Source organism: Megalobrama amblycephala, linkage group LG4 (genome assembly GCF_018812025.1).
Source record: "Megalobrama amblycephala isolate DHTTF-2021 linkage group LG4, ASM1881202v1, whole genome shotgun sequence".
Taxonomy (NCBI): domain Eukaryota; kingdom Metazoa; phylum Chordata; class Actinopteri; order Cypriniformes; family Xenocyprididae; genus Megalobrama; species Megalobrama amblycephala.
In genome coordinates, this window is record NC_063047.1 from 34,852,042 (window position 1) to 34,874,977 (window position 22,936).

Sequence of the window (22,936 nt, forward strand, 5' to 3'; positions counted from 1 at the left end):
GTCATATAAAACAACACTATGCCTGCGTCTCAATGTGCATACTATCCATCCTAAACAGTATGTGACACTAGTAATATTCAATACTATTTAGGGCGGATAGGGTGGATAGTATGCACATTAGGATGCAGGGTATGTCAGAAACAATAATAGTGTGCCGCTTTCAGCAAACATTCTTGTTCAAGAAATATAATATTTACGATCTGCATTTTCATTTTGACTCGAACTTTTTGCAGTAAGAATTTATCGTGCTAATAACGTCAATAATTTAAGTTGACTATTAGCCACATTAATCATGACTACCATTTACATACAGTTTAACTAAATATATGATTTTTATTTATTTATTTTTTTACAAAACGGATATTCATCAGGTGCTAAAAAAAAAACTGTACACCCCTTTCTTTCAGAAACGCGATCTTTGCGTGTCTTTAAAATTACAGTTGGGGGGAAAAATGTAAACTTCAAATTTAATATTTGTGTTCTATATAAATATAACTACATAAATATATCTATATTCTATATACCCCCCCCCCCCACACACACACACACACATTTTTCCTATTTAAGTGCACTGTATTTCCTGAGAAAGAACAAACATTTTAAAATTTAAAGTGAATATCAATTTATTAACTTATTTATAACTACTTCTCTGCTGTAATATCCAGACTGTGCAAAAATTGCCAATACAATTGACAATTGATATTACTTATGAACATTCTTGAAAATAAATTCTCACTGGAGAACTATAATATAAAGAATTATACTTATAATCCACAAAAGTGATGTTGCTCTCAGAACGAAAACAAAAGTAACACAGTAACCATAAAAACAAATATTCGCATTGAACAAAGCAAGATCTTTAAACTCAAAAGCAGTCAGTAAAAACCACACTGGAAAATAGAAATAAATAACACAGCTGTGACTAAACCTGCATCACTGCATGTCTCATCACAAACAAAAAACAATTATGGCAAAGGCCTCATAACAAAATTTAAGTTGAGCAATTTTATTAAAATTACTAACAATTTACTAACAGGTCTGCAATTAGCAGTGTAACAATGTTACACATTGTTCCCTCTAGTGCAATGAACAGGAATAGCAGCAGTGAAAGATAGTCTCAAATAGGAATCAATCCGGATCCACGACTTCAGTGAAGATGTCGTCCAGGAAGAACTGGGACACTTGAACAGGATCCTTATCAGTGTCCAAACTGGAGATTGGAAGGCTATTTTCAGAGAACTGCATGATAGAGGATGTAATATTAATGAAAAAGAACAAAAGGCTTAGTAATGTACATAATACAGTAATTTGATTACAGATCACAGCACATACCTGATGGTCTGCCGGTTGTCTGGAGGCCGCGGTGGACACTCTAGCTGGGGACGAGGTAGATGTGGAAATGTTCGCATCAGTTACTGGTATACGATGAAGGACAACCTTTGGTGAGTATCTCGGCAGCAGGGGTGGCTCCTCATCAGCATGCGATTCTAAACCAGGGCTTCTGCTTCCATGCAAAGCCAGAGATGCCTTGAGCATCACATTCCTAAGAGTAAAAACAGATTTATGCAATTTAACTATGCAACTGAGTAGTTGTTTTTACTGTGAACAGCACTACATATTGTGATTTCAACAAGTGATTATAAAAGATACTGTCACTGGCATGGAATGGAAAGCATTCTTACCCTTTGGAGGTGGTTTTCACAGTGACAGGTGTGCTGTGATGCTTTGGTTGCAGGACACAGTGGGCAGAGCAGATTTCCTCTACAGATAACCTCTCTAGCTGTACCCTACACACATCTGAGATCTCTACTGTGTGTTGCTTTGTTGGAGTTCCCATGGACTCCACTTTTGATGTCTGAGCTCGCTGGGGTGTTGTTGGGGCAGCTCGGGGTGTCTTTAGCACATTAGCTTGATCTTGAAGGCGTCTTTCAGGCGATCTTAGTGTCATCTGAAATGTACCTGTTTGACAGAGAAAATGTGATTAATTTGGGAGAAAAATATTAGTAGTTCAAAGTATAATGAGGACAAAGAAAAATAATATTGTGTTTGATGAAGAATGACTGACTTCTCGCTGGTGATTTTTTTGCTCGTGATGCCGGCAGACTCTCATTTGACTCCTCAGACTTTGGCATGTCAGAAATGGTGTCTAACTGATGTACCTATAAAACAGATGTTTGCATTGTCGTCTGCACCTCGTTTAAAAGGTTCATATAGGTGAATCTCAAAACAACCTGTCCAGTTCATATTTCACTCCAAACTTTAACTAACTAAATACTTTTTTTTTTTTTGCATGAAGAAAATGTAATTCTACTCTTAGGACCCTTAGCATTTTTAAGCCCATGATTAAGTTAATTTTATTCCTCAAATATAAGGTGTTTGAAATGGATACATTTTTTAAATTATTAAAATAAATTATTTTGAATAAAGGCAGTACCATAAAATCCATAAGGTATATAATGTCTATATTGTATCTAAATCTTTTTCACAACATAAAAATGCAAAAAAATATATAATTCAAAAAATATATAATTCTTTTCATGAGATTTACCCACAAAAAATCATTTACTATGAACTTTTTAAATGCTTCATAAAATGGCATACTTCATCTGAAATCTCAGAGGGCATCTCCTCACTCTTTGGCGGACTAAGAGCATGTTCCTCATCCTCACGAGAACTGCTTGAGACAAACACTTTTAGGTCTGTGCTGTTCTCTTCAGTTTCTTCAGAAACAGGCACAAATGCATCTGACAGCAACATGTGGGAAACTCCTTCACACCAGTTCTCAATTTCATCTGAGTCCATGGGCAGCATATTGCTTTTGAGGGACCATTCCTCTGCATGAGGGTCCAGGGACTGCTGAAGTGCAGCTGAAGAGGTCTGTGTAGAGCCGTGCTGACAGAGGTTGCTTTCTGAAGGATCATCTCTCTTTTTTGATAATTTAGGCTTTGGACGCAGTGTGCCTTGAGGAATGGATCCAAGCATGAAATTAGAAGCAAATCCATCAAAATTATCTGATAAAATGTTGATAGATACTGTTAACTTTGTCTAAAAAAAGAATTCATATTAAACAAAATCATGGTAGACCTTTTTTTCTGGATCTGTCTCTCCCATTGAAAAGGCAAAAATTATTAATTTTTTTTTTTTAGGGTTAGTTCACCCCAAAATGAAATTTCTGTCATTAATTACTCACCCTCATGTCGTTCCACACCCATAAGACCTTCATTCATCTTCAGAACACAAATTAAGATATTTTTGATGAAATCTGTGAGTTCTCCCATAGAAAGCAACGCAAGTACCACATTCACATTGTTAAAATAGTCAACGTAACTATATAACTATATACAAAAATAACTTTATTCAACAATTTCTTCTCTACCCTCTCATTATTGTATTGTATTGTATTGTATTGTATATCTTTATTGTACGACGTTTATGTTGTATAAACAGTGCAGCACTTCTGGGTTCTACATCAGAATGCGGGTTCAGTATTGGCCAATGCTGTTCATGAGCACCACGATGCATGCGCGTGATGCTGACGCAGAAGCCAGCCAATACTGAGTTGGCTTTCTGACGTAGAAACCAGAAGTGCCGCACTGTCTATACAACATAAACGGCATAGGATAATGACAGGGAAGCGAAGAAATTGTTGAATGAAGTCGTTATTTTTGTTTTGTTTTTGCGCACAAAAAGTATTCTTGTCACATCATAACATTAAGTTTGAACCACTGTAGTCACATTGACTATTTTAACGCTGTCTTTACTACTTTTCTGGACCTTGAATGTGATAATTATGTTGCTTTCTATTGAAGAAAAAAAAAAAAAACCTCTTGGATTTCATCAAAAATATCTTACTTTGTGTTTGTCTTACGGGTTTGGAATGACACGAGGGTGAGTAATTAATGACAGAAATTTAATTTTTGGGTGAACTAACCCTTTAACTGCTATTTCAGGGGAGTAAGATATGTTCCTCATTATTTAAAATGCTATTTTGCATTATATTTTTATTTTTACTCAGTATACATTCTTACCTCTCCTACAAGGTGTTTTCCATTCCACTGACACAGACTGACTTGCAGTTGGCTTATCTGTTTCAGCATTTGCTCGTCTCTCAACATCTGTTGACTTCTCAACCTGTGACAGATAGATGCTCAGTAAATAGCATTTTTCCCAAAATTTTTATTAGGATAAAAAGTACTCGACCAATGACCGGTCAAAACACATGAACATACTTTGACTGCATCTTCTTGAAGACCAACTGTTAAGGCCTCTTTATGAAGAATGTGCTCTGTAGTCTCGTCCAATACAGGCACCAAAACATCAGAGAGCACCATGTGAGAAATCCCCCCACACGCCGCCTCATGGTCCTCTGAGCCAACGGGCAGCAAGTCAGAACTATGACAGAATGATCAAACCATCAGTAGTGTCATTTTCATCCAAATGTCAGTGCATTTCAGATCAGATCAGAGAATTAAGCCACTCATACCATGTGAAAGTCTCAAAACTACATTGTGTTGACTCCACTTTGGGTTCTGAGATGCATTCAGTTTCTGGGGCATTTAGAGTAGCTTCAACCTCTTGTTTTGACATTAAGGTTGACGGAGGCACGGTTTGTGATTGCTCGGCACTCTTAGGGGAATCTCCAGCCTTCCTTTTGGGAAATGTCATCTTTACCAATAACTTGCCTTAAAAGCAGAAAATTCATCACATTGTTACAGAAACTACGCAGTGTGTTGAGAAAAGATACATTATTTTAAAAGTTTTTCACCACCTTTCTCCTGAGTGGGTCTTCTCCTTCTGGGTGATACTGATGGTCCCACATTTGATGATTGTGACACTGCACATAACAGGTCTATGTTATCTGGATCCTCTCTCATCTGTAGTATAGATTTCAAATAGAAGAAGTCATCAAATATTAATCAGGGACATTAAAATTATGGCCAGTTTGGTTAAGGATTTCATTTAACAATGTGATTAGTGTTATTAAAGATTAAGTTAATTTTTGTAAATGTAAAGTAGTTGGAAACGAGAATGTACAATTAAAGGTGCAATATGTAAGAATTTTGCAGTAAAATATCCAAAAACCACTAGGCCAGTGTTAGATATTTTGTTCACTTGAGTATTTACAATATCCCAAATGTTTCCAACTATTTGTAAATCGTGAGAAAATTGCAATTTTAACCCAGGCTCCGGGACGTGTGAGTCGCCGCCTGTCAATTGCGTCATAACAGTGTTACCCTCTGTATCTGGTTTTATTTTGTAGAAACCATGGAAACACCAAAGATGCTTTAATATATTACATGTTTTAATAGGCAAGGGAACAACTGTTTGGTTACATTTATGAACAGAAAACTAATTGTTGTTATATACCTCAACACGCTCTTATTGTTTTCTAATTTTCTTGATTTTTTTGCGAGTACCATGTTTTACCACACCTCAGAGAAAAACACTATTTTGTGAAGTGGCATAATCAGATGCAGCTTTATTTTTAGTAACAGTAATACAGCATTTTCTCCATCATGCAATACATTTTAAAAGTAATTGCATGCCATTTATCAACACAAGCCATCCAGCATTTAAAGGTACAATATGTAATAGTTTTGTCTGCTAGAGGTCGTTAGAAGCCTATTCAAAACAAAAGCGTAGCTTAATGATGCCAAGTTTTAGAACAGAATCTTGGGACATTTGGTCTCCATCTCAACGGACAGTGCAAAAGAATAGGGATTGTAGTTGGGAATAAATCTTGTTCATGGATGCGATTATTAACGTTAGTGTAGTATGAAGCAGACCAGGACCGAGGGTTGTTGGAGCTGAACGAGGCCGCTGGAGTGATTACGCAACACACGCCTCACGAGCAGCGGGACTTTTATTATGCCACAGTCGCTGGCTGTATGAGGTAACGCAGCTCATCATATTAGATACATTTGAGTGTGTTGAAAATGTTATAACGTTACTCTGTGCGTTCGCTCAGCGGCTGCTGTGAGACACTTGTTACACTGCAGTAAGATAGATTTTAGAATATCATATTAAATACTGGATGGCTTGTGTTGATAAATGGCATGCTATTAATTTTAAAACATATTGTATGAAGGAGAAAATGCTGTATTACTGTTACTAAAAATAAAGCTGCATCTGATGATGCTATGTTAGCTATTTGACAAAATAGTGTTTTTCTCTGAGGCATGGTAAAGCATGGTACTCGCAAAAAAAATCAAGAAAATTGATTTAAACAATAAGACTAAACGTGTTGAGCTATAACACAACAATTTGTTTTCTGTCTATAAATATATCAAAACACATGTTTCCTTGTCTATTAAAGCGTGTAATGTATTAAAGCCTCTTTGGTGTTTCCATGGTTTCTACAAAATAAAACCGGAAACCGAGGGTAACACAGGTATGACGCGACTGACAGGTGACTCCTCACACGTCCCAGTGCCTTGGTTAAAATTGCAATTTTCTCACAATTTACAAATAGTTGGAAAGATTTGGGATATTGTAAGTACTCAAGTGAACAAAATATATTACACTGGCCTAGTGGTTTTTGGATATTTTACTGCAAAAATATTACATATTGCACAGCATTAATATGATATTCTAAAATCAATCTCTCTTATCGCAGTGTGCAACAAGTGTCTCACAGCAGCCGCCGAGCGAACGCTCAGAGTAACGTTATAACATTTTCAACACACTCAAATGTATCTAATAAACAGAGCTGCGTTACCTCATACTCATGACCAGAAAAGCGGAAACGGCGCCGGCGACTGTGGCATAATAAAAGTTCCGCTGCTTGCAGCGTGTTGCGCAATCGCTTCAGCGGCCTCGTTCAGCTCCTACAACACTCAGTCCTGCTCTGCTTCATACTACAGTAACATTAATAATCGCATCCATGAACATGATTACTTCCCGAGTCCTATCCTGATTATTTCCACCAGCTGTGATGTGAAGACTACATGTCCCAAGTTTCCTCGCTCAAGATTGGCGTCATCAAGCTACGCCTTTGTTTTGATTAGGCCTCTAGCGACCTCTAGTGGACAGAAAATAATACATATTGCACCTATTAATACCCAGTATCCACAAATACCAATAACTCAATTTCATTCAGATAACTAACCTGAGATCTTTCTGCTTCATGAGGGCTTCTCTTTCCAGTTGTCACCCATTCCTTGCTCAGATTATCTTGCATGTCCTCACAGATGGGTATGAATATATCAGTCAGCAGCATGTGTGAAACACCCTCATGTGAATGTGTCTCCTGGTCTGCCTCTGCAGTGCGGACCTGCTGGCTCTCTTCACCCATCTGTAGACCGCTTTGGACAGGACTTACACTCTCCATATTAACATTAGCTTCCATTTCATTAGAAACCGGCACCAATATATCAGACAACACTACGTGCGACACGTCCTCCTGCCCACCCTCTAATTTCAGTTCCACAGATGATGATTCAATGCTGTGATAATAGAGTGTAAAAAACAAAAATGAGTTAAGGACTGTTCACAGATTAAAGGACATTTATAAAGATAGACATGTCTTACCATGCAGATGTTTTCACAGAAGTGAATTGTGTCTGCTGCTTTGTCTTCATGACTTCTTCAGTGTCATCTGTGTCTAACTCCTCCTTTGGAATATCAGAGAAATCTTCTCGCTCAGATCTCGGTTCTACTTTAACAGATTCTTCCTTAATCAAAGGTACTGGTGAAATGATTTGAGTTGTGGCTGGTTCATTACACCCAATGTCAGTTTGCTCCTGTCTTGAGATATCATCTTTAGTAGATGTTATTTTGGGGATTTTAGGCTTCACTTGCAACCTGCCTTGAAAAGATACAATTAAAATGTAAATGAAATTAAATGCATAAATATAATTATAAAACAAATGAAATACATTAACTTCAGTAACAGTTTGGTATGTTTATTTATTTATTTATTTTCATATCAATCATTTTTTGGTAATCTTATTAAAGGTTAAAAAGGCCCAATGAATGGAAAATAATATCCTTACCTCTCCTTTGTAAAGGCACAGTCTTCTCTTGAGAAACTGATGATGTCACACTTGATGCCTCTCTGCAAGTATCCGGCTTTTTAGAAATATCTGCCTTTTTTTCCTTCTGTGGACAGAAGTACTAAACTCATGTGATGTGCAAAAAAATTAACTTTAAACTTTTAAAGATGACATGAAACAGAAATTGCAATAATCAGTTTTCCCCTTATTTTGATGTATATCCATGCAAAATGGCTTCTTGGAAGTGGGGGGGGGGGGGGTGTAGGTCTGGATCAGGAATTTATTGGATCGTTGTTGTTTGCTAATTGTGAAAGGTATAAATAAATAAAATAAAAACAGAAAACCACTTACTTGGTCATTTACTGGAGACAGAGATCTCACACTCTCTGGAAGTTTTTGGAGCTCAGTATTATGAGGGCTTTCCTTCTCCTTATTAAAAACATCTTCCATTTCTCCTGAGGAGAGTACAAAGGCATCAGCCAACACCCTGTGCACCTGTGAGGAAACACTTACGTGAATGACTGATTTATCTTAAACTATAATACAGCAAAACACTGCGTGAATTGTCTGCATCAACAGAGAGCAGCCTCGGACTCACTGGAGGGTCAACAACCGAATCCTCATCCATCTGGAGAACTGTTCTGAGAGGACTTCCGCACTTCACCGGACTCTCATCTCTCATATCTTCAGAGCCTGGCACAATGGCAGTTGATATCACACCGTCATGTCCAGGATGGGCTCCCTGCTCATTGTCTTCATGGCTTAAGTGAATTTTAGAGCTAACCGTTTCCTTTGCAGATGTTTCCTGGTTGGACTCAATCTCAGCTTGGGATGTTAGCAGATTCTGACTGGATGCACAGTCATGCTGGCCATTTTTTGAATGCCCAACCTTCACACATGGCTTTAGTTTTGGCTTGACCTTTATCTTACCTTGATGGAGAGATCAGAGAGGACATTACCTTCTTGTCTACTTGAACATACTATTTTAATAATAACTGACATGATAAATAAAAGCTGAATGCAAGTTAATTTCCTACTTCTCCTTTGAGTGGGAGCTTTAGTTTCTGGAGATTTTGTTGGGATCTCGTCCAAATTTGGAACATCTGTTGGCTTTTACCAAAAGGGAAAACACTTTAATTTTCAAAATTTGCTACAAAATATAATCACTCTATAAATTATGGTAACAAAAGGGAGTACTGAATCATACCATGGCAGAATTACAGGAGAGCATCTCAGGTGGACTAATTAAAAAGTTAACATCATCACGACTGCTTTCCTGTGAGGATGTCAATTTTGTACTGGCATCTTCTGCTGTATCCTTTGAATGAGGAACCAGGGAATCGTCTAGCACCTTGTGAGAAACACTTTTACATTGTTTGGTCTCTTCTGACTCCATGTGCAGAGATGCACTATAAAACAAGGTCATCAAGGATGAAAGGAATGGATGATTAAGGACTATTACTTTACTGAGAAAAAAGTTGGACTGGAAGGGAAATGTACCTGGAAGCCTCTAATGTAAAGGAAAGAGACTGTGAACTGCCTGTAAACAGTAAGGGTGGCTGGACTTGTGCTGGCTGCAGTTCATAAGGGGGCATGTCCTGCTGGCCACAGTCAGCCTCAAGGAACAGCTGAGAGGTTGGAATCTCATATAGAGTCAAAATAAAGGTGGGCTCCTCCTCTGATTGGTCACCTTTGAAATGGAGAGAGAGAGAAAAAAAAAAAGTGAAAACAATAACATACTACCATTCAAAGTTTCTGGGTCAGTAAGATTTTAAATTGTATACAAACCCCATAACGGTCTCAGACCAAAACACATGGCAGATATGTTGGTAGAATACAAACCAAATAGAGCTCTCAGATCGGAAGGATCAAGCCAATTAACACCAAGGGTAAATTCAAAACAAGGTGAAATGGCATTTAGCTATTATGCCACTTGCAGCTGTAACCAGCTTCCAGAAGATGTCAGATGTGCCCGCTTTTGTAGCTACTTTTAAGTCCAGTTAAAAAGACACATCTGTTTAACATTTCCTGATTGAGCACTGCACTAATCACACTGCACTGTTTTTAAAATCTTTTCCTTTTATGTCCCTCATATTCATTTTAATATAGAATCTTATTTCATTTGAACAGTAACACCTTACCATAAGGTCTCATTCATTAACATTAGTTAATGTATTAGCTAACAATGAGCAATAAATTTGTTAGAGCATTTATTAATCTTTGTTAATGTTAGGTAATAAAAATACAACTATTCATGTTTGTTCATGTTAGTTCACAGTGCATTAAGTAATGTTAACAAATTCAAATTTTGATTTTAATAATGTATTAGTAAATGTTGAAATTAACATTAAGATTAATAAATGCTGTAGAAGTATTGTTCACTCTTATCATGAACTAAGAGTGAACAATACTGTGAACTGAAATTATTGTTACCATTTGAACTAATTTATTCCTTTATTTGTACATCTTTCTTTTAGATTTTTTTTTGTCTTATGAATCTTTTTTTTAAATGATTATTTGTATAATGTATGAAATGTGTATTAAATGTGCTATATGAAAAAAAGTTTCCTTGCCACATAAATGCAGCCTGGGTGAGCATAAAAGAACATTAAAAATATTGACCCCAAACTTTGAATGGTAATGACTGCATAGAACATTTACAATATTTTAGAAATATTTATATTATACAGTGTATTTTAATTTCTCTGGCTCATGTATTCATGTCACCATTACCATTTGCTCCCATTTCCACTCCAGCTGAACCTGCTATTTCAGATTTTGCATCTCCATCTAAAGAGGCAATCCAATCCTACCAGAAAACAATAATTAAAAGGTGTTTCTTTCATTCAGCAAACACAGAATACACAAAGTGTAAAGTCTGTCAGGGTGCTTTACCTCAGGAGCTTCTGACTGCCCTTCTGTGCCATCTTTCTTTTCTGAATCCTGCTCATCTGGTATTTTAACATTTTCAGCTGCAGACTCACTAAGCAGCATCCTAAAGAAACATTTAAACAGTATATTATCTGTCATTTAAATCGTCAATTAAATCATCAATTAAAGCTGCTCAAAAAACTACAAACACTGTACGTACGTGTCCATATCACACATGTTGCTTGTATGTTCAGTGGCAGGATCATAAAAAGAGGAAACTGGACTGTGTGCTTCAAATGGTGCTGATGAAACATCGAGAACTGAGTCTATGAGAAACGAATGAAACGATCACATGAACAGAATTATTTGTGTGTAACCATGATGGCGGGTTCCTAGTCAGTTTTATGTTTCAACGTAATGTTAGTTTAAACGTGGACTAAATATTTTTGTAAAGAATAAGCATCTACACTGTCCCCGAGTCAAAATTAAATCAAGCTTAATAAATACATAAATACTTCATAGAAAAAAAAAAAAAAAAAAAAAAAACATATATAAGCATATAACATATAAAAACAATTTAAGTTTAAAACCCACCAATTTGTTCTTCGTTTCCTTTACCAGTTCTGTCCACAGAAATATCTGGGGTTGAAGCTGAAGTTTCTGTTGGGCCAAGTAACAGGATAGGAGACATGAGATTCTCATCCTGTTTATGTTCCTGCAAATCCACCTCATATACCACAAGCTTTTCCTCTTTGGAGAGGCATGTCTTAATCATTGGCAATAACAAGTGACGTTTAAAGCAACATTCTCAAACTGAACAACATAAATCTCACCTTCATTAAGCTCGGAGGTCTGCTGAGGGTTGATTATGACCTGAGATGCCCACTCTAGGTTGGATGTGGGCTTAGCAACCTGACTGCGTTTCTCTGGAGCAACACTATCTTGGGAACCATCAGAGGAACAGCTGTACAGATGACACCATAAAGCAAAGACATTTTAAAAGACATTCTAGACAAACCCTCTGTCAACTGGAATCATCTATTAATTTTAACTGCCAGCACACACCTGACTGGGACAATCCTCTTCCCCTCTGTCTGAGGTTCCTCAATCATAGTGTCTGTGACATCAGACTCAATAAGCTCTGAATCATGTTCCTCTTGATCAGTTATTTGATCTTCATTCTCAGAAATTTGAGATGAAGACTTTTCAAGCTCTGTTCTTCTTTCAGTCATATCTGTAAAAGTAATTTGTTTGTACTTTTTTTTTTTTTTAGCTGAAAACCAAATTTAGCACGTAATTAATGGTTTTGATGTTTAAAACATGTTGCACCTTTATCTGATGGTGTGGTGTCAGGAACCTGAGGCTTCTCAAGGAAAGATGAAATCTCCTGGTCCTCCATCTTACAAGGTCTTGGAGAAGTTGCTTATTTAAAGAAGTGGCAGAGATCAATATGTAAATTAAAATGAAAAAGGAAAGGGAAGGGAAGGGAAGGGAAGGGAAGGGAAGGGAAGGGAAGGGAAGGGAAGGGAAGGGAAGGGAAGGGAAGGGAAGGGAAGGGAAGGGAAAGGAAGGAAGGAAGGAAGGAAGGAAGGAAGGAAGGAAGGAAGGAAGGAAGGAAGGAAGGAAGGAAGGAAGGAAGGAAGGAAGGAAGGAAGGAAGGAAGGAAGGAAGGAAGGAAGGAAGGAAGGAAGGAAGGAAGGAAAAGAAAACAACTGAATGTAACAAAAAGCCATAATGCTTTTAATCTTACCAACTGATGCTAAGGAAGGAAGATCATCTACTGTAGATGCACTGTCCTGGACCTACAAAAAAAGACAATAAAGAAGAGAAAAGTCAGATATTGTGTGTGTTTGGCTTGTCCATCACATCTTCAGATCACAATAACAGATCACACACACACACACAAATAAACTCCTCCAGTACTGACATGATCGCCTCTGGAGGCTGTTGATTCCTCTGCAGCAGTTTGTGCTTGGATCCGTAGGTAGTGCTGCACTTCTTCTTGAGACACTAACACAACTGGTCTTTTCAGTAATGTCTGACCTTGAGGGGAAATGAAAAGAAGCATTACACCCGTTTCAACTGTTATGTGTTGCTCCCCAACAAAAGAGGTCATCTGAAGATCTGTGTTTGAGATTAGATAAAGAGCCCAGAAAATGACTCTTGGCAATAACATCCATTTGTATTCAAATGCACTACTGTTCAAAAGTTTGGGTTCAGTAAGTTTCTTTCTTTTTTTTTTTTTTTTTTTAAAGAAATTAACACTTTTAATCAGCAAGTATTATAATGTTACAAAGGTTACAATTTATTTTAAGTTGTCCTTGTTACAGTGTAATTATACATTTAAGTACAGAGTAAGATTAAGTAACTACATGTGCTTACTATAGGATTAGACTTGGTTTAGGGTTAGTTGCATGTAATTTTGCATAATTTACAGTTATTACTATAGTAACAACATGTAACATGTCTAACAAGGACACTGTAAAATAAAGTGTTACAGTTACAAAGATTTCTATTTTCAAATAAATGCTATTCTTTTGAAATTTATATCAAAAATTTCTGAAAAAAAATTGTTTCAGTTTCCACAAACAGAACAACTGTTTTTAACACTGATGATGATAATAATAATAATAATAATAATAATAATAATAATAATAATGAATGTTTCTTGAGCAGCAAATCAGCATATTAGAATGATTTCTGAAGGATCATGTGACACTGAAGAATCACATGAATAAATTACATTTCAAAATATATTAATATAGAAAACAGTTATTTTAAATTGTAATAAGCAAATGAGTACAAACTTCTACGATACACACAGTAAGTGCTCAGTTTGTTTAATTGGTCTTATTACAAAAACAATATGAAAGTAAACTTACCTTTTATATCAGATGAAGTCAAAAACTCTAAATGAGGCAAATTAAGACCCTAAACAAACAAACAAAAACATTTGTCTCATCTGTACAGAGGTTTATTATATAAAATAAGTAGTTAAGTCTTTCTATTGGTCTGTTTATGTTCAAAACTTAACATGATATTTTGAGATTTTATATATAAAAAAAATAAATAAAAAAAAAAGTAGAATAATATTCCACATCAAAATACTGTATAACAAGAACCTCTTTGATTTTTTCTTAAAGTACAATGCACCAGATAATCAAAGATCCATACATATAAAGATCACCGGTATAAACTGAGGTTTCAAAGCATTACAGAGCACAAAAAGGTCAACGTGTTATGAGCAAAAATGCACTCAACATGATTAGTGGCACTCTATCATGTAAATGCATGGAAAACGCAATTACTCGTTTTACCTCCTCCATGCGTTGATCAGCCTCCATCACTTTACAGTCTTGGATGACCACTTGATAAGGCATGGCAGTGCTACTCATGTCCTCTGGTGAAGCATCTGACCCAGTCTGACACTGGTCCATCCTTTCCCCTTCTGAAGCAGTCAGATTGCGTGTGACCTTTTCCGCTCTCGTCTGACGCCTAGGAGAACGTTTGGAAGAGCTTTGTGAAATTTCCTCCTGAGGTGTGCTCTCTAGACTGCGCGTCTCCCTGGTAATTGATTAAAGGGGTGATGAACTGAGAAATCAAATTTTCCTTGAGCTTTTGACATATAAGAGGTCATCAGACTATAAGAATATCCTGTAAGTTTCAGAACTGAAAACTTCCTTGTTAGTCCAATAAAAGCTTTTATTGACACTAGATCCAGCAAACGACAGGATTTTCAAAGTGGGGATCTATGACATCAAAGGGCAGCAAGCAGCGTCTCTGTAGAAGAAGATCAACTGAGTTTATCAGTGACTGACACACGCAAATTTACCGTTTTATTCAACAAATCTCTTAGTTATATCACTTTTGCACTGTTAGTGAAGATGAAAGCATTCATTAGTGTGCAGAAATTGATCACTGCTTTCATGCGCTCAACATGTCTGTGATTGGCTACAATGTTCATCACTGCAACCTTTCATGCCACAATCTAAATATAGTGCCATAGATCTAAATGTAATGCAACACTTTCAAATGGAAAGATGTCAGCCAATCACAGCAGTGGCCATTTACACTGAAGTCTCACAGCAGACACACCCCTTAAAACAGAGCGTTCAAACCAGAGGGATAAAATCAGGGTAGGAAAAATGCCTTTTATTTATAAATTATGACAATTTTTTATATAAAAAGCATACTAACATTATAAGTGCACCCCAGGAAACATTATAAAACAATAAACCAACGCAGTTCATGACCCCTTTAAGAATTGTAATTAGAGGACTGGTGAAAGAAAAACCCCTACTCCAATCTTGGGAAATAATTTAGCATACCCTTGATTCTCTTCAGCACAGAGGCCTGCTGTCGAGACTTCATTACAATCATCTGAAGCAGTCAGATTGCGCTTGACCTTCTCCGCTCTCGTCTGGCAACCAGGAGAATGAAGTGGGCTCTGAGAGGACTGTGGCTGGTCTTGGCTTTCAGATGAGCTGTGTGAATCTTTAAGCCTATGATATTATAAGATTATTTTTAATAAGCAGTAATTCAAAAGATCACTGTGTAACACAAGTGAAGTGCTGAAAGAATGAACCATTTACCTTGGAGGAGTTCTCTCCAGAACAACTACTTGTTCTTTCTGGAGCTGTTCCTCAGCAAGACAGATGCTGAACTATAAGAATCAAATAATGAAGAATGTTTCAGGATTATCCCCATTAATGATGAATTCCAGTGATCACTACAGAATAGAACTCGTGACCTTGTGCTTACTAACATTTACTGGTGTTGATCCCACTTTATATTAGGTGGCCTTAACTACTATGTACTTACAATGTACTTATTGTGTTCATATTGTATTGCAAAAGACTTTTGCTGCTATTGAAGTGGGATATGGGTAAAGTTAGGGTCAGGTTTAGTGGTACAGTATGGGTAGGTTTAAGGGTGGGTTAAGGTGTAAGGGATGGGTCAATAGTGTAATTATAAATGTAATTACAGAAATTAATTACAGATGTAATTACATGCAAGTATTTTAAATATAAGTACAATGTAAAAACATGTATGTACACAATAAGTGCATTGTATCAAATGATTAATTTAAATTTAAGTACATGGTAGTTAATGCCACATTACATAAAGTTTTACACTAGACTGATTTTACACTTGATTTTTTGCAGAGTGGAGTTTGTTTAATGTTTAAATTTGGTTTGTTTGGTAGATGCAACAGCAGTTTCATACTGTTCTGTGTGCATAACGTTTCTGTGTGGTAAATAAATCCATCTCCTTTCGGCTGCTCCCGTTAAGGGTCGCCATAGCAGAATTATCCACACATTGAATTTGGCACAGGTTTTTATGCCAGGTGCCCTTCTTGATGCAACCCAGCATTGAGAGTGCACTAACTCATGCAACCCCATTGCTGAGACACACTCACACATACTCCTACGTCCGATTTAGCATATCCAATCCACCTAACCTGCATGCCTTTGGACTTTGGGAGAAACCGGAGGAAACCCACGCTGACATGGGGAGAACATGCAAACTCTGCATGATTATGTAATTAAAAGAAAATACAAATTAAAAGAGATGAGAAGATATTTTGAGAAACATCTCAGTGTTTTTTGTCAATATAAATGAAGTCAATGGTAAACTATTTGTATACAAAGATTCTTAAAAATATTTTTTACAGGTTTTACAGAAAAATGAATGTCATACAGGTTTGGAATGACATGAAAGTGAGTAAATGAGAATTTTTATTTTTGTGGACTACCCCTTTAAAACTTTGTTTTATCCTGAGTTGTCCTATCCACCTTATTTTTCAATGTGGAAGCAAGCCGTTTTCTGTGAATGTCCAAGACTTCCGATTCATTAGCCGCTATAGGGAAATAACGAGAATAACAAAGCGTTGTAAATGGTAAAACTAGAAAGTAAAGTCAGTAAGACCAGCGTGTTAACTTAGACAATACTTTAAAATAATATAGTAAGAAATACCAGTTTGCAATGTCAAGCAACATAACAAGCTGTTTTGTACATCTAAAAATAACTAGAAGCAAATGACACCAGAATCCAGACACATTAAATTTACAAATGGGTATGCCACTCTTACATGAAAAATAAGGTGAATATACAGTGTTAAACAAACCAATATGTGCCTTTTGTGAAAAAAAAAAAAAAAAAGAGAGACTAGTAGGTGTGAAAACATACCGCATTCTCAGCTTCTTTGCAGCTTTCATCTTGAGATTCTTCAACCGTGTCTTCAATCTCTTCTGTTGCTTTTGGCTCAGAACATTTTTTGGCTTTTCTTTTTGCCAAATTGGGCAAAGGCCTCTTTGAATGTTTGGAAGAGCTTTGTGAAATTTGCTCCTGAGCTGTGCTCTCTAGACTGAGCTTCTCCCTGACACATTATGAGGCAATTGATGAAGATTTGTAATTAGAGGACTGCTGAAAGAAAATCTCATACTCTGATCTTGGGAAGATAATTTTGCATACCCTTGATCCTCTTCAGCATCGGGGGCTGCTGTTGAGACTTTACTACCATCAGCACCCAGCTCAGATCCAGTACACTCTGTGTAGAACATAAAAATCAGATGAATTTTACAAAGCAAATGTCAATTTTTCGTGTGTACTTTAACATGGAGAGAAAAAAATCCTTAACCTTCCATTGACATTTTGCTCTTTTTACTCTTCCGTTTTCTTTTTGTGGTTTCTTCTTCCTTCACACACTCTTTGGAGCATTTGCGTTTTTTAGTTTGGACGGGAGACACCTCATTGAGCTTCTCATTCACTGCACCACTTTCTCCATCAGTAGGTTCTTCATTCCGTACTGTCAAGTTAGCAGAGTATATTTTTATACATGTATAATCCAGTTCTAAAGGTTAGGGTAAGATTTACATTTTTTGGAAAGTAATTAATACTTTTATTCAGCAAGGATGCATTAAATTAATCACAAAATACATTTAAAATGAATATTACAACATTTCCATTTCAAGCAAATGTTGTTCTTTTGAACTTTCTATTGATCAAAGAATCCTGAAAAAAGTATCATGGTTCCCACAAAAATATTAAGTACAACAACTGTTTTAAACATTGATAATAATGAAAAATGTTTCTTCTCAGCAAATTAGAATATCTGAAGGACCATGTGACTCTGAAGACTGGAATGTTTTTAGAAGTCCTCAAAAATATAGATGGTTTCACAGCTAACACACATTGACTCTCATTCTGATTTCAGGGGGTCGTAAGCTCATTAAAGTAAATATATCAAACAAAAACCTTTACGTTTCTTTTTGTTCCTCTTTTTCAGGCATTTTTCTTCAGCATCTGTTTTTTCTTCCTGCCCCTCCCGGTCACACTTTTTTGATTGTTTGCGTTTCTTTTTTGATACAGGCACACACGACTGATCTTCATTGTCTGCGTTCACAGTGCTTCCCTCCACTAAGTCATTGTCCACACACACAAGGTCACCATCTTCACCTTCAACTGAGCATTTGCCTGAAATGATAAACAGAATGAACTGTCATTCAGTTGCATATTTTTAGACACTGTGTGAGATTTGGACCATACTGCACTACAAATGACAGCATGGACAAATCTAAATTGCAATTATGTGGAATCACATAAAACATTTTGTAATAAACACTTATTGTGCAACCTTTTTTCAGTGTCTTGTTTTTCTTCCTCGGTTTGCGCGTTTTCTCACATGACAAAACATTTGGCTTAGTGTCTTTTGTGCGTTTACGCTTCTTGCTTGTGCTTGACGGCACATCAGCTTCATTCACATTACAGCTGTCCTCATTCTCCTTTTCTAAATCAAAACAGACACTGTCCACACTGCACAATTCATCATCATCATCAATGGAGTCTTCAACCTCAAGTTTGGCTTTTTTACCACCTGGGTGAAGAGAAGGGGTTTAGAGTAAATAAAAAAAAATAAATAAAAAATAAACAATGTGACACACGCACACACACACACACACTACAGTGGGATCCAAAGATCTGAGGCCACCACACTTGAGCATATTACCTTTGCCTTTCTTTGCTTTACTGGATTTCACAACCAGCTTTACGGATGTGCCTTTTTGTTTGTCTTTAGCCAAGATCCTCTTCAGCAGGAAACTGAAAAACTCCCCATCATATGGCCGCTTGTTTCCTAAATAAATGTCAGACCAAGGATTGTACAGTACATTCTTAACAACACTAGACAGACAGATAGATTTCTGGATGTATTTGAGTAAAAAGTACAAAAGACTCACTGAATGCATTATCCACTCGCCATGCATTCGCTCTCTCCTCCTTCCTAAATTTACGCTAACAAAAAGAGAAAGACAAAAAATACTCAAAAAGATAAATTCTCTAAGACCCAGTTTAAATCAAACCTAAGGCATCACATTTATACTCAGGGTTATGTCTGTACTAAAGCCGGTACCTTAATTTCTGCTCTGGTACGGTGAGTCAACAGCTGAGCAATCATGGAGAAGTCTGTTCCCACCATACTGATGGCTAAATAGAACATATCTGTCTCTGAAACACACACACACTTTAAAATTAAAAGTTTCTTCACATAACCGAATGCACCAATAAAGTATTGATCAATTAAAATTCAACCTACTTTTATGCTTGACATGAGCAAACATCAAATTTCATGTTCCTACAAAATCATAAGCCAACAGATGTAACATTTAGTATTCATACCTCTGACAGACCAGCACCTCACATAGTTATTTTTCCTGAAACTTGCGTATGTTGTAGTAGAGCCTCGCTCAAACAGCGGATGGGCATTCTCAACAACTGTATCAGACGTCCTCTGAACACGCACTGTCAAACTGAACACAACGCTGTAATCAATCAGTAATTACTGACAATTATGCATTATATATGTTTAAATATGCAATGAACGTGTAAAGTGAAAGTGTTTCTATTAATTAGAACTGCCTGGACTGTACATTTGAGAAGCAGAATGGAAAAATATAGCTGCGAGCAGCGATGGCGGGCCCAAGCCCGGTGGCACCGCCACCCCGGTGGCTTCAGGGCAACTGTGCACAGCGGGCAATAGGCACTTAAAACGGTTAAACATCAAAGGACTATGTCAAATTCACTCCACATTTACTGCACTACAAGGTGCCACTATAGAGCCCCTCCTCCCTGCCCATTTTCAAAGGATTACATGTGCCAAGTTTTAACATTATTCTGATGAATTTTGAAGCAAATCAGGTAAAAATAAGAGGGTGATCTCAATGTATGCTGAAAGTGACACATTTTCTGCTTCCAGTTGGTGGCGCTATTACTTTGAATCACAATAGTCACATCCATGTGATCAGCCTTGTACAACGAAGACTAAGCCGAAGTTTCATCAAAATCAATTAATGTATGCAGAAGTTATAACACTTTGTTTCCCTTTTCTTGCCATAAATTCGTTGCCTCGCCACGGCCAAACCGTTTGAGATATCCAAAATCCGTTTGCAATTAAACAACTTCAATGTGTTAGCAACAAGTTAAAAAAAGTTTGGTGTAAATTGGATAAACCCTGTAGGAGCAGTAGTATAAAATTCATAGCCTGTTTTTTCAAAAAATTAACATTCAAACCAAAATAGCTGACTTCCTGTTGGTCGGAGCTAATGAATGTAAATTAGAAAATTGTCCGGCTTGATGAGAACAATATGTGTACCGAGTTTGGTGATTGTAGGAAAAACTAACCCCCCACTTTTGTCAAAAGGTGGCGCTACTGAGCCCCTCCACCACGCCCATTTCTATGGCTTTGTCCATGTCTACTGGTTGACAATATTGATGTGTGTGTCGAGTTTCATGCAATTTGAAGCATGTTAAGAGCCTCAAAAACACTCAAGAATATTATTACAGTTTGACCTGTTGCCATGGCAACAATATTTCAAATATCAAAAATCCTGTCATAGGTCTACATCTGCTGTGTATTGACATTACACTGATGAAGTTTGAAGCAAATCAGGTAAAAATAAGAGGGTGATCTCAAAACATTTCAAAAAGTGATACACTTCCTGCTGCCAGTTGGTGGCGCTATAACTTTGACTCACAATAGTCACATCCATGTGATCAGACTCCTATAACGAACACACTCGTGAAGTTTCATAAAGATCAATATATGTATGCAGACGTTATAACACATTTCCTGTTTCCTTTTTCTCGCCATAAATTCGTTGCCTCGCCACGGCCAAACCGTTCGAGATATCAAAAATCCCCTGGCAATTTTTAATCATCAGTGTCTTGACTTCATGCTGACCGAGTTTGGTGGCGATCGGATTAATCGTCTAGGAGGAGTATATCAAATTCCAGAGCATGCGTTTTTCAAACAACCCTTAATAGCTGACTTCCTGTTGGCGTGGTGTTTAACTTAGAGCACGAAAGTTGTTCGGCCCGATGAGGTCTATATGTGTACTGAGTTTCATACTAATACGTGCAAGCGTGTTTAATATATGGACCAAATTTTCAGACTTTTTTCAAGGGGCGCTGTCGAGCCCCCCTGCCACGCCCGGGTACCAGCCTCTCCGGCGTCCTAATGGCCGCGGATTCCAATGTGTGTGCCAATTTTCAAGAGTTTTTGAGCATGTTAAGGCCCCCAAAAAGCCCCGGAAGACGGAAAAAAAATAAAAAAAAAAAAAAAAAAAAAAATAATAATAATCCTTAGAAGAACAAGAGGGCCCTGCGCGAATTTTCGCTTGGGCCCTAATAATCCTTAGAAGAACAAGAGGGCCCTGCGCGAATTTTCGCTTGGGCCCTAATAATCCTTAGAAAAACAAGAGGGCCCTGCGCGAATTTTCGCTTGGGCCCTAATAATAATCCTTAGAAAAACAAGAGGGCCCTGCGCGAATTTTCGCTTGGGCCCTAATAATAATCCTTAGAAGAACAAGAGGGCCCTGCGCGAATTTTCGCTTGGGCCCTAATTAGTAAATACACTATATATTGGACTGCATAACACAATTACACAAGGGATTGTGCAATAGAATTTCTGCTGCTGTTTATTTATTATTGCCGCTATGTCAAGTTTGTTGTTGTGTGTTACCTTTTCCTCAGTCTTTGAAAAGGATATAATGAAAGAGGAGCTCAGGAATCCACCCCTTCAAGACAGTCTTAACATGACTAAGTTTATGCAACTGGCCAGTGATCACAAATGCTTTTCATCTATGCACGGCACACCCCTCCCAACAGAAGATTTGAAAACAGAAGCGAACATCACAGGTGTAAAATGAATGTAAATGTTCTTGATTTTCAAGTGCTGCTGATGACTTCAGTTAGGTCATCAAAAAAAAAAAACAGAATTAATATTTAATTGACTTTAAGCACTTGTTTCTATAGAGTGGTGCAGGTATGACGTCACTTTGTAGGCCAACCTGGAAGTTAGCGGCGCACGGGTTCCCTCGATCAAAAGCCTATGCATTTTTCCTATAGACTTTTGGAAAATCGCAAAAAATAAGCTCTGTGTTTAACAAAGGGTTGTGATACTTACACGTTTTGTCCATCAAGATAATTTTCACAGATGAACATAACTTTTATGAAGTTTGAAGCCTAAATGCAGTTACCAGAAGTAACGAGCAGCGATGGCGGGCCCAAGCCCGGTGGCACCGCCACCCCGGTGGCTTCAGGGCAACTGTGCACAGCGGGCAATAGGCACTTAAAACGGTTAAACATCAAAGGACTATGTCAAATTCACTCCACATTTACTGCACTACAAGGTGCCACTATAGAGCCCCTCCTCCCTGCCCATTTTCAAAGGATTACATGTGCCAAGTTTTAACATTATTCTGATGAATTTTGAAGCAAATCAGGTAAAAATAAGAGGGTGATCTCAATGTATGCTGAAAGTGACACATTTTCTGCTTCCAGTTGGTGGCGCTATGACTTTGAATCACAATAGTCACATCCATGTGATCAGCCTTGTACAACGAAGACTAAGCCGAAGTTTCATCAAAATCAATTAATGTATGCAGAAGTTATAACACTTTGTTTCCCTTTTCTTGCCATAAATTCGTTGCCTCGCCACGGCCAAACCGTTTGAGATATCCAAAATCCGTTTGCAATTAAACAACTTCAATGTGTTAGCAACAAGTTAAAAAAAG

General features: G+C 37.3%; 1 protein-coding gene across 4 annotated transcripts in view; it reads right to left on the reverse strand.

Annotated features, from left to right (window-relative positions):
• Positions 1–597: 597 nt before the first annotated feature.
• Positions 598–22,936, reverse strand: part of LOC125267426 (transcription factor TFIIIB component B'' homolog) — a 33,748-nt gene continuing 11,409 nt past the window's right edge. The window contains exons 7-45 of one of the 4 annotated variants that reach the window (XM_048189042.1): positions 19,542–19,672; positions 19,276–19,370; positions 19,103–19,157; positions 18,874–18,999; positions 18,502–18,741; positions 18,123–18,341; positions 17,506–17,673; positions 17,340–17,415; positions 17,055–17,244; positions 15,458–15,528; positions 15,194–15,367; positions 14,183–14,429; positions 13,748–13,796; positions 12,793–12,908; positions 12,616–12,667; positions 12,195–12,287; positions 11,931–12,099; positions 11,699–11,829; positions 11,460–11,525; positions 11,086–11,191; positions 10,890–10,989; positions 10,728–10,803; positions 9,495–9,684; positions 9,202–9,403; positions 9,032–9,104; positions 8,593–8,924; positions 8,346–8,489; positions 7,995–8,115; positions 7,531–7,807; positions 7,109–7,445; positions 4,769–4,874; positions 4,484–4,682; positions 4,230–4,392; positions 4,029–4,131; positions 2,602–2,960; positions 2,066–2,159; positions 1,683–1,959; positions 1,333–1,543; positions 598–1,239 (exon numbers count right to left, since the gene is read on the reverse strand). In XM_048189042.1, coding sequence (XP_048044999.1) covers positions 1,129–1,239; positions 1,333–1,543; positions 1,683–1,959; positions 2,066–2,159; positions 2,602–2,960; positions 4,029–4,131; positions 4,230–4,392; positions 4,484–4,682; positions 4,769–4,874; positions 7,109–7,445; positions 7,531–7,807; positions 7,995–8,115; positions 8,346–8,489; positions 8,593–8,924; positions 9,032–9,104; positions 9,202–9,403; positions 9,495–9,684; positions 10,728–10,803; positions 10,890–10,989; positions 11,086–11,191; positions 11,460–11,525; positions 11,699–11,829; positions 11,931–12,099; positions 12,195–12,287; positions 12,616–12,667; positions 12,793–12,908; positions 13,748–13,796; positions 14,183–14,429; positions 15,194–15,367; positions 15,458–15,528; positions 17,055–17,244; positions 17,340–17,415; positions 17,506–17,673; positions 18,123–18,341; positions 18,502–18,741; positions 18,874–18,999; positions 19,103–19,157; positions 19,276–19,370; positions 19,542–19,672 — 6,049 coding nt within the window. In that variant the 3' untranslated portion in view covers positions 598–1,128. The remainder of the gene's footprint in view (positions 1,240–1,332; positions 1,544–1,682; positions 1,960–2,065; positions 2,160–2,601; positions 2,961–4,028; positions 4,132–4,229; positions 4,393–4,483; positions 4,683–4,768; positions 4,875–7,108; positions 7,446–7,530; positions 7,808–7,994; positions 8,116–8,345; positions 8,490–8,592; positions 8,925–9,031; positions 9,105–9,201; positions 9,404–9,494; positions 9,685–10,727; positions 10,804–10,889; positions 10,990–11,085; positions 11,192–11,459; positions 11,526–11,698; positions 11,830–11,930; positions 12,100–12,194; positions 12,288–12,615; positions 12,668–12,792; positions 12,909–13,747; positions 13,797–14,182; positions 14,430–15,193; positions 15,368–15,457; positions 15,529–17,054; positions 17,245–17,339; positions 17,416–17,505; positions 17,674–18,122; positions 18,342–18,501; positions 18,742–18,873; positions 19,000–19,102; positions 19,158–19,275; positions 19,371–19,541; positions 19,673–22,936) is intronic. The other 3 variants (XM_048189043.1, XM_048189044.1, XM_048189045.1) reach the window with 3 other exon arrangements.